This window comes from Thermothielavioides terrestris, chromosome 3, assembly GCF_000226115.1.
Source record: "Thermothielavioides terrestris NRRL 8126 chromosome 3, complete sequence".
In the NCBI taxonomy this organism is placed as follows: domain Eukaryota; kingdom Fungi; phylum Ascomycota; class Sordariomycetes; order Sordariales; family Chaetomiaceae; genus Thermothielavioides; species Thermothielavioides terrestris.
The window spans coordinates 1,199,437-1,209,465 of record NC_016459.1 but is presented as its reverse complement, the minus strand read 5'-3'; the positions used below and the strand labels follow the sequence as shown (position 1 = coordinate 1,209,465).

The following is a 10,029-nucleotide window of genomic DNA, read 5'->3' as shown; positions in this document are numbered from 1 at the left end:
TGCCGAGGGCTTGCGACGGCTTATTGCCACGGTGGCAGTTTGCGAGGGCCAACTGAGACGCAGCTCCCCTTAGTCCATCCGGGCTTTGTTACCAGTGTTTCGAGGCCGAACAGGAAGGAAAACGATCAGTATGGGATTGGACAACGCGAGCGGCCGTCAATTCGTGTTTTGCTCCCTTTGTACCTATGCTAGTACACAAGGTGTAACCGCGTTGAGCAGTGTAGATGGCGGGGCCTTTCCGCCTGTGGATTCTCGGTACTCGCGGAGTGGATGGATACGCCGTTGTGCTCGCGATGTGGTCAAGCTTCACGCTTTGGACACTTCACAGGGGTCCAACTGAACCAATGGTTTTGGAGCTCGTGGTCCAGGGAGCTGTTTGTGGAGCCAACAGGTTTCAGTTCACGTAACTCAGGTATTCTGTACCTGAGCTAGCGCTGAATAGCACATAAGTTTGCTTCGTACGGAGTACCTACCGAGTACCTCAATGTGAGTGGGCCCGGAAAATTGAATGTGCGCTTCGGGGCCTTGCTCACGGGCCACATCCCCATTGAGATGCCACGGTTCCCTATGATTTGATCAACGGCGGATGGATCGAGGACACCAGACACCAGCCAGCAGCAGCCAGCAGCCGGCCACCGACCCCTCGAACAACCACCACCACTCACCCCCCGTCCGCACCCGCCCGGCTGCTGCTCTCTGTCTGAGCACTGATTCCGATTCAAATAGCAGCAGCACCCGCCATTCGCCGCTGACTTGTGCGCCACTGCTCCGAACCAACCCGCATCGCCTCCTCCTCCTTTCGATGCCGGGAGCCTGCTAGGCCTCGGTTCCCCTTCAGCCAAGATGCAGTCCTCCTCGGGAATACTCACCAAGGTTCGCCGTTGTCTTGCGTCTCGCGTCTTGCGCATGCGCTTTGGCTGACTTGCGGGGCCGGCCACAGTTCGAGTCCAAGTCGTCGCGCGCGAAGGGCATCGCATTCCACCCCAAACGGTTCGCAGCTTCACCTAGGAGCATCCCCGCCACGTTTACCCCTGACGCTGACAGGCCGACTCTAGACCATGGATCCTCGTCTCCCTTCACTCGTCCACCATCCAGCTGTGGGATTACCGCATGGGCACCCTGATTGACCGCTTCGAAGAGCACGATGGCCCCGTCCGCGGCGTCGACTTCCACAAGACCCAGGTGAGCGCGGGATGCGCCGAACGGAAGCTGCCAGCTTGCTGACCTCCGGGTAGCCCCTGTTCGTCTCCGGCGGTGATGACTACAAGATCAAAGTCTGGTCGTTGCAGACGCGCCGCTGTCTGTTCACGCTGAACGGGCATCTCGATTACGTCCGCACCGTTTTCTTCCACCACGAGCTCCCATGGATTGTCAGCGCCAGCGACGACCAGACCGTTCGGATATGGAACTGGCAGAACCGCTCCCTGCTCTGCACCATGACGGGCCACAACCACTACGCAATGTGCGCCCAGTTTCACCCCACTCAGGACCTCGTCGTGTCGGCCTCGTTGGACCAGTCGGTCCGCGTGTGGGACAGTATGCCACCCGCCCCGCCTCCTTCCTCCCTCCTCTCCTGGTGTCCAAGACACGGGGCTAACGAAGCCCTGCAGTTTCTGGTCTCCGCAAGAAGCACTCGGCCCCGACGTCCATGTCCTTTGAGGACCAAGTCTCTCGCGCCAACGCGAACCAGACCGATATGTTTGGCAACACAGATGCCGTCGTCAAGTTTGTCCTCGAGGGTCACGATAGAGGCGTGAACTGGGTTGCTTTCCATCCGACTATGCCATTGATTGTCTCGGCAGGAGACGATCGACTGATCAAGCTGTGGCGCATGAGCGAGACCAAAGCTGTACGTGCCGGGAACTCTGCTTCGGAGGTCCCTGCTCTTTTTTGACTCGAATGATGGATTTCGTACTAACCCTCCCCTAGTTCGAAGTCGATACCTGCAGAGGCCACTTTCAGAACGCCAGTGGCTGTCTGTTCCACCCACACCAGGATCTCATCCTTTCTGTCGGCGAGGACAAGACAATCAGGGTCTGGGACCTGAACAAGCGAACTGCTGTGCACACGGTCAAGCGCGAGAACGACCGGTTCTGGGTCATCGCCGCCCACCCGGAAATCAACCTCTTCGCCGCCGGCCATGATAAGTATGTGCCCCAGGACTCGACTCTCTCCCGCTGGTACCGATATTGACGCGAGATAGTGGTGTGATGGTATTCAAGCTTGAGCGCGAGCGACCAGCGTCGGCAGTGTACCAGAACACGCTATTCTACATCACCAAGGACAAGTGTGTCAAGTCCTACGACTTCCAGAAGAACGTCGAGTCGCCTACGCTGTTGTCGCTCAAGAAGCTCGGCAGCCCGTGGGTCCCGCCGCGCACATTGTCTTACAACCCCGCCGAGCGTTCAGTCTTGGTCACATCACCCACGGACGGCGGCACCTACGAGCTCGTCAATCTGCCCCGCGACGGGTCGGGCGCCATTGAACCCGCCGGATCCAAGCGCGGCCAGGGCAACTCGGCTATCTTCGTGGCTCGTAACCGCTTTGTCGTCCTGAACACGTCCACCCAGACCGTCGATATCAAGGACCTGATGAACAACACGACGAGGTCATTCAAGCCCCCGGTGGGAACGAGCGACATCTACTTTGGCGGGACTGGCAATCTGCTCATCCTCACCCCGACCGCCGTGCACCTCTACGACATCCAGCAGAAGAAGACGACCGCGGAGCTCGCAGTCACGGGCGTCAAGTATGTCGTCTGGTCGAACGACGGCCTCTATGCCGCCCTGCTCAGCAAGCATAATGTTACCATCGTGACCAAGACCCTGGAGCAGGTCAGCACGCTGCACGAGACGATCCGGATCAAGAGCGCCACCTGGGACGACGCTGGCGTCCTACTGTACTCGACTCTGAACCACGTCAAATACTCGCTCCTCAACGGAGACAACGGCATCGTCCGGACCCTCGACCAGACCGTGTACCTTGTGCGCGTCAAGGGCCGCAACGTCTACTGCCTCGACCGCGCCGCGAAGCCGAGGATCCTGCAGATCGACCCGACTGAGTACAGGTTCAAGCTGGCTCTCGTCAAGCGGAATTACGAGGAGATGCTGCACATCATCCAGAACTCCAGCCTGGTCGGCCAGTCGATCATCGCGTACCTACAAAAGAAGGGCTATCCCGAGATCGCGCTGCAGTTCGTGCAAGATCCCGCCACCCGGTTTGAGCTTGCGATCGAGTGCGGCAACCTCGAGGTTGCGGTCGAGGTGGCTAAGCAGCTGGACCGCCCTAAGCTCTGGACGAGGTTGAGCACCGAGGCGCTTGCGCACGGCAACCACTCTATCGTCGAGATGTGCTACCAGAAGCTAAAGCATTTCGATAAGCTCTCGTTCCTGTACCTCACAACTGGCGACAACACCAAGCTGTCGAGGATGGCCAAGATCGCGGAGCATCGCGGCGACTTCACATCAAGGTTCCAGAACGCTCTTTATCTGAACGATGTTGAGGACCGGATTCAGATGTTCAAAGAGATCGACCTATGTGGGTGTTTTCTTTTGCTATTTGCTCTCCGAGTGCGTTCGTTACTGACGCTTTCCTAGATCCCCTCGCGTACATGACTGCTAAAGCACACGGGCTGGAAGAGGAGTGCCAGTCTATTCTCGAGGCGACCGGCCTCACGGAAGAGCAGCTCAATCTGCCCACGTTTGGCGAGCCCCTCACGCCTCCCAAGCCGGTAGTCCCGACTTACAAGGCCAACTGGCCGACCAAGACGACCTCGCAATCCTTCTTCGAAAAGGCGCTCCTCGGCCAAATGGAGGGTCTCTCGTTAGAGGAGGAGCCGGCTGCAGCCAACGGGCCGGGCGAGGCAGAAGAAGAAGGTGCTGTCAAGAAGGACGCGCTTGGGGAAGCCGAGGAGGACGAGGACGCTGCTGGCTGGGACATGGGCGAGGACATCGTTCCCGAGGTCGAGGAAGGCTTCGTGAACGTGGACAGCACGGAAGCTGGCGGGGCCGGCAGCAGCGAAGCAGACCTGTGGGCGCGCAACTCCCCTCTGGCCGTCGACCATGTTGCTGGCGGCTCCTTTGAGACGGCAATGCAGCTCCTCAACCGCCAAGTCGGGGCTGTCAACTTCGCTCCTCTCAAGCCCCGGTTCTTGGAGGTGTACCAGGCATCCAAGACCTATCTTCCCGCTTCTGCCGGGCTGCCTTCCCTGGTCAACTACGTCCGCCGGACGGTCGAGGAGTCAGACCCCCGGGAGGTTCTTCCGATCATCCCCAGGGATCTGGAGTATCTCGCTGCCAACGACCTGCAACGCGGTTATGATGCGATGAAGGCCAACAAACTGGAAGACGGCCTCAGGATTTTCAAAGGCATTCTGCACGCGGTGCTGGTCAACGCGGTGGGCAGCGAAAGTGAGGTGGCCGAGGCCAAGAAGCTGATCTCCTCGGCGAGCGAGTACGCCGTTGCCATGTCGATTGAGCTTGGGCGGAGAGCACTTGGCTCGCCTGACGAGGTCAGCAAGAACCCGCAGCTGCTGAAGCGGAGCCTTGAGCTGTCGGCGTACTTTACGATTCCCAAGATCGAGGTGCCGCACCGCCAGCTTGCGCTGCTGAACGCCATGAACTTGTCGTTCCGGAGCAAGAACCACAGCTCGGCGCTGAGCTTCGCCAACAGGATCCTGGCGCACGGCGGCGCGAGCAAGCTCCTGGAGACCGTAAGTCTCAACCCTATTTGGATAAAAAGGTTGCCCATTGCACACCACCCGTACTGACAGAACCACAGGCCCGCCGGATCAAGTCGCAGTGCGAGCGCAACCCTCACGACGCGGTTGAGATCGAGTTCGACCAGTTCGCCGAGTTCGAGATCTGCGCCGCCAGCCACACGCCCATCTACAGCGGCACGGCGTACGAGGAGTGCGCGTTCGACGGGTCCAAGTACCACACCAAGTACAAGGGCACCGTGTGCACCGTGTGCGAGGTCTGCGAGGTCGGCAAGCACGGGAGCGGCCTGAAGTTGTTTGCTTGAATTGAGTTCGAGCGGGCAAGGGTGAGGGGTCATAATTGCGTAACCGGGAGAGTCGGCTTGATGGGATGGATCTGGCCAAGCAATCCACCGGGGGGGGGGGGGGGGGGGGGCTATACGGAGCGGGAAAAGTCTAGAGCAGATGGTTATGGCAAGGCGGGCACGTCTTCGATGTGTGGAGTATGAGTTTGAGCAGAAAGCAATTCCTTGATCACGATTTTGTGTCTCCGACTGAGCCCGCGCGCATCTCGGCATCTTATCATATTTCGCCGTGACCGGTCTGGCTCATCGTGTCTAGGGCGATCTACGCTTAACCATCCGTGTATATTTTTGATAATACGGACACACCATACCAACGCCCCTGTTATCAATTCCTTCCCGTTTGTTCACTGATGCTTCCGTCTAACCGCTCTACTCTACACGATCGTCTCCAGCTGCCGGGCGTAGCCCAGCGTGTTCTCCATGATCATCTGGCTCATCTCCTTCTCCTGCTCCTCCTCGCCCGTCTCCTGCGCGGAGGGGAAGTAGATCTGGCCGTCGCGCACGGTCCAGCCGCGGCTGCGCGCGAACTCGACGACGGCGCCCTCCGACTCGAGGAACAGCAGCGACTTGGTCGACGACAGCGGCAGCGACGGGTACGCCCGCTCGCTGGACGACGCGATCTCGGACCGGATTTGTGAGGTGAGGATCTGTTGTTGTTTTTAGTTAGTGGTCGTTTCATTCTTTCAACAATGTTGTGTCTGTGTGTGGGTGCAAGCACGTGGAGGGAGGGAGTGCCAGGGAAAAGAGAGATCGTACCTCGGAAAACACGCCAAACTCCTCGCACGGCACCTCCCCCTTCTTCATCGCCTTCCACACCCGGTCGTAGCTGCCCTCCATCAGCCACCGCTCCAGCCGGATCGGGTACCCCAGGTAGCGGTCCGCCTCGGCGTCGCCGCCGCCCGCCGCCGCCAGCGCCTCCAGCTCGCTGTGGAACTCCCCGTACAGGCCCTGCGTCAGCAGCAGGAGCAGGTACAAGCCTGTCACCTTGTTGCGCTCGCCTTGCTGTCCTCCTCCTTCCCCCTCCTCCCCTGCCGCTGCTGCTCCTCCTCCCCGCGGCAGCAGCTCGTAGAAGGGCCGCAGCTGCGCGACGTAGCGCGTGAAGGCGTCCGGGTTCCGCGCGCGGATCGACGCCAGCGCCCCCTGCTCGAACGTGTCGCGCGCCAGCGCCAGGTGCGCCGCCGGCGTGCCCGGCGCCGGCGTCAGCGCGTTGAGCTGCAGCAGCAGCAACTTGGCGCGCGAGAGCAGCGCGTTGGTTTCCGAGTACGAGAGGCGGCCTGCGGAGGACTTGAGGTGCGCCAGTAGCGCGGTGAGTTCGCGGTCGGCCATCTTGTTCTGCCGGGTGTCTGTTTTGGATTGTCTATCGGTTGGCGGCGGATGGGATGGGGATGGTAGGAGGATGTCGGTCGGGTGGGATGCGGCAGGTGCCCTCCCTGGCTTGGCCCGGATGGCGATGGCCGATCAAGGATGGAGGCCGAGAGTGAGAAAGATGGATGGGCAGACGGCGTATGGTTGATCCGGAGGTTCGTACTTGATCAAGCGGTTGAGGATGTTGCGCTGGTCGGGTTGGGTGTTGGCAAATCGTGGGGTTGTTGTTCGTTAAATGTGCAGCAGGCGAGATGTTGGCGGCGGTTGCTGGCGGTTGCCAGGCGAGGCTGCCCAGCGAAGCTGCCGCAGGCTGAAAGGCTGACGTTGGGTTGGTCTTGGCGAACGGGTTGGTCTTGGCGAACGTGCCGAGAACATTAGTGGAATAACAACGTACCTCAGTCAGCTGGCGGCACATGGCAGACTCGCTGCGCCTAACGAACCTTGGAAGTCTTGGCCCTTCTGAACTTCTGCTATTCGAAAACTTCAAGGCAATTACCCGAGGGCTGAAGGAAAAAGGTATTTTCGCAGCCCTCGGGTATCTCTGATTACGCTATGCATCTACCTCATCTATTCCGTACATATAGTGGACCTATTATCTGCATCAACCGCAAGCCAGTACAACTTCCCGTTCTTCGCTTCCTTGGATTAGATGGGCCCAAATGCTACATGTTCGAGTCGGGTCTTCCCCTGTTTCGTGGAGCAAGGACGTAATATGCCGTACTAGATACCCTAGGTGATTCCGCATGCAACGTTAGGTACTTGAATTACGAACAACAGCATTAGATACTAGCGGTCCAAGAATACCGCAGTCCTGGGCCGAGGCAGAAGGACGCTACAGCAGTCTTTCCGCGGCTCACCATCGTCCTTCCGCATCCCTTCACTGCCCACATCACACATCACACATCAACTACAGCCGCCCAGCCCGCACCCCCTCCTGCACGCGCCGCCTCAACAAGCCCAACCCGTCTTTCGTCGCCAGCGCAGCCAACGCCTCCCGCGCCACGGGCACGCCGCACTCGTCCCGATGCCTCTTCATCCCGTTCGCGCCCACAGCCTCAGCCTCGGCGGCCCGCTTCGCAAAGTGCAGCCCGGGCTGCAGCACGGCGCAGTTATCCTGGCTGCGTGCGGCGCGGAGCGCGCAGATCTCGTTCGTGACGCAGTCGCCCGTGCACGCGGACACGGCCCAGCCGCGCGACTTACGCGCATAGTAGGCGTCGAAGGCGGCCTGGTCGGCGGCCAGCGCGGCCGTCACGTTGTGCCAGAAGGCCGGCGACAGCTCGGCGGCCGCGTCGTCGGCGGCCACGGGCGGCTGCACGAGCGGGCCGTACGCCGCCTTCGCCGAGTAGTACTTCTTCCACACCGGCGAGGCCGTCTGGAAGGACGGGTCGCTCGTGTCGGCGATGTACGTCTCCGCGTCGAGCACCGCGAAGGTCACCGGGTCGACCGTGTAGATGCGGAAGGCCGGCATGCCGGACGTCGGCGTCAGCGAGGGCACGATGTAGCTCATGGCGACGGCGTTGGTGAAGGACTGGGCCGAGTAGTCGCTGTAGCTGAGCTGGAAGTGGTCCGCGTGCGTGTGGCCTGCGGCGAGAGTCAGCCCTGGCGGGAGGGAAAGGGGGAGGGAAAAATTCTGTTTGCTTACCGAAAAACATGGCGGCAATCGTGTCTTGGTAGCGGTTGACAATCTGGTCGAAGAAGTTGGACGCCTCGCGGAAGGCATCCGACACGCCCATGGGCATGTGGCCGATGATGTAGACGCGGTCGCCGGCCTTCTCGGCGGCGTCCAGCTGCGCCACCAGCCAGGCCCACTGGCCGCTCGGATCCAGCTCCATCGGCTCTTCGTACAGATAGAAGTTGTCGATGTAGTACAGATTCGTGTTCAGGTTGATCACCCTCAGCTTGCCGCCCGCGGGCGACGTGTAGGCCGCGTTGTAGGCACCCATCTTCTCCACGGCGTTGTCGGTGCCCGAGCCGAACCACTTGGCCCAGTTCGCGTTGAGCGCGTCGTACACCCACTGGGCCTGAGATCCCTGCGCGGCCGTCTCATAGGCGTTGGTAGGGTTCGACTCGTGGTTGCCGGCGGTGCCGAACACAAGCGGGAGCCCCGAGGCGGCCATGCGAGAATATGCGTCGTTGATGTCCAAGACGTTCTGTGCCTGGGTGGTGTTCCAGATGGCATGGTCTACGATGTCCCCCGTAAAGAGCGCGAATGCCGCATCCGGCGCGACGGACCGGATTGCGGCATACATGCTCTCCTCGAGAGAGATGGGCGCGTCGCAGGTGTGCTCACCATTGGGCCCGGCGGGGAAGGATGTCTTCCCTGGGGCATCACTATCGGCATATGGACTACCACGGGTGTGAGTTCATGGTTTCCAATCCGACATTGACGAGGCGATCAGCGAGTCACTCACCGACAGCAAATGGGCTTCGTGCAGTTGTAGTTCGAGCCCGCCTCGTAGAAAGGGTCGACGTGGATGTCGGAATAATGCACCACCTTGATCGGAGTCTGGCCGCTCACGGCCGGCCGGACCACGTTGGCCGGCTTCTGGGAGAGCTTGACGGGGAACGGCCGGATGTCCGGGTAGGAGCACACGCCGAGGAAGGTGGTGCAGAACAGCTGCGAGCTGTCCGAATCGAGATCCAGAGCCCTGACCCTCTGCGCGATGATGGGGCCCTCGCGCTCCAAGATGCCCTTACAGACGTCGGCATCCTCGGCCTTTGAAAGCGTGCAGAGGTCGGCGAGCACGTCCGAGAAGGCCGAGTCGCCAAACACGGCGAGGAGCTTCAGCAATCCCAGGGCGGCATGGCAGCCCGCGCAGTCGACGACGCCGAGGAGCTCGGCCTCCAGTTCCTGCTCGATGGTGTCAAGCGTTGATCGCGGCTGCAGTTTGTCCTGCAGGACGGCGGTTGCTGCGCTGCTGCAGCCGAGCAGCAGCAGAAGTGAACGAATGACACGCATCTGACGTTGAAGCAGCGGAGCTGTGCTTGTATGGACTAGTGTTGATCGAGGGGTCGAGTCAACAAGCCGCGACTGAGGTGCCAAGCCATGCCTTGGCTCGGGATATATACCTGTATATTTCAGTTCACTAGTAGTCGTGACCCCTTTTTGCCCCTCTAGCGTTCACCTGCTCCGAGGGCTGAGCTCCTAGGTAACATCAAGAAGCCGGAGTGACCGCAGTGATTGGGCTAGTGTGCGCTAGGTACCGTCCAATCACGGTTGTCTCAGTCCGTCATGCATGTTGCTCCAGACCCAATAGGCCGACTTGGACGGTCCCATGAGTCGCCTCTTCAGATCACCGAAGCGGCACTTTGCCGGAGAAAGGAAGGTAGCAATCTTTGCGTCGGCATGACCCGCTCATCCGGCCAAACCTCCACGAGGGCGCGGGCATCGGTCAGGGGAAGCACAGCAAACCTTTGCCCACTACAAGAACTCCAAAAAGTTCTGGTGGTGACCGACGGCAGCATTGTTTCATCGACTTTGCCTCCGCAAGTTTTGCATGCTGATGATGCTAACCATGCAAGCCACGCCAAAGCCACGCCAAAGCCCCCGCTGGCTCGGCCACCAATACCGATGGTCGATCCATCGAAGCTATCTCTCGTTCT

At 60.3% G+C, this 10,029-nt stretch overlaps 3 protein-coding genes across 3 annotated transcripts; 1 reads left to right on the top strand and 2 right to left on the bottom strand.

The window, feature by feature from the left end:
* The first annotated feature begins 581 nt into the window (after positions 1 to 581).
* On the top strand, positions 582 to 5,217 carry THITE_2116559 (uncharacterized protein). Its single transcript, XM_003653972.1, has 9 exons — positions 582 to 873; positions 941 to 990; positions 1,056 to 1,182; positions 1,236 to 1,536; positions 1,611 to 1,849; positions 1,930 to 2,147; positions 2,204 to 3,537; positions 3,597 to 4,711; positions 4,780 to 5,217. The coding sequence occupies exons 1-9, from the start codon at positions 844 to 846 to the stop codon at positions 5,020 to 5,022; spliced, it is 3,657 nt and encodes a 1,218-aa protein (XP_003654020.1). The 5' UTR covers positions 582 to 843; the 3' UTR covers positions 5,023 to 5,217.
* A 137-nt stretch (positions 5,218 to 5,354) lies between these two features.
* THITE_2116558 (uncharacterized protein) lies at positions 5,355 to 6,999 on the bottom strand. Its single transcript, XM_003653971.1, has 2 exons — positions 5,818 to 6,999; positions 5,355 to 5,708 (listed from the first exon to the last, which is right to left on the bottom strand). Exons 1-2 carry the CDS (start codon positions 6,385 to 6,387, stop codon positions 5,436 to 5,438), a joined length of 843 nt encoding a protein of 280 aa, XP_003654019.1. The 5' UTR covers positions 6,388 to 6,999; the 3' UTR covers positions 5,355 to 5,435.
* Positions 7,000 to 7,087: 88 nt separating this feature from the next.
* On the bottom strand, positions 7,088 to 9,443 carry THITE_2116556 (uncharacterized protein). Its single transcript, XM_003653970.1, has 3 exons — positions 8,838 to 9,443; positions 8,069 to 8,772; positions 7,088 to 8,007 (listed from the first exon to the last, which is right to left on the bottom strand). The coding sequence occupies exons 1-3, from the start codon at positions 9,383 to 9,385 to the stop codon at positions 7,334 to 7,336; spliced, it is 1,926 nt and encodes a 641-aa protein (XP_003654018.1). The 5' UTR covers positions 9,386 to 9,443; the 3' UTR covers positions 7,088 to 7,333.
* Positions 9,444 to 10,029: the final 586 nt, after the last annotated feature.

Coding starts and splice junctions, on each gene's coding strand:
- THITE_2116559 (XM_003653972.1), top strand. CDS start 844: ATGCAGTCCTCCTCGGGAATACTCACCAAG. Junction 2,148..2,203: donor TTCGCCGCCGGCCATGATAA/GTATGTGCCCCA, acceptor GACGCGAGATAG/TGGTGTGATGGTATTCAAGC. Junction 4,712..4,779: donor CGAGCAAGCTCCTGGAGACC/GTAAGTCTCAAC, acceptor ACAGAACCACAG/GCCCGCCGGATCAAGTCGCA.
- THITE_2116558 (XM_003653971.1), bottom strand. CDS start 6,387: ATGGCCGACCGCGAACTCACCGCGCTACTGGCGCACCTCAAGTCCTCC. Junction 5,709..5,817: donor AGTTTGGCGTGTTTTCCGAG/GTACGATCTCTC, acceptor AAACAACAACAG/ATCCTCACCTCACAAATCCG.
- THITE_2116556 (XM_003653970.1), bottom strand. CDS start 9,385: ATGCGTGTCATTCGTTCACTTCTGCTGCTGCTCGGCTGCAGCAGCGCA. Junction 8,773..8,837: donor ACGAAGCCCATTTGCTGTCG/GTGAGTGACTCG, acceptor CACCCGTGGTAG/TCCATATGCCGATAGTGATG. Junction 8,008..8,068: donor GATTGCCGCCATGTTTTTCG/GTAAGCAAACAG, acceptor CTCTCGCCGCAG/GCCACACGCACGCGGACCAC.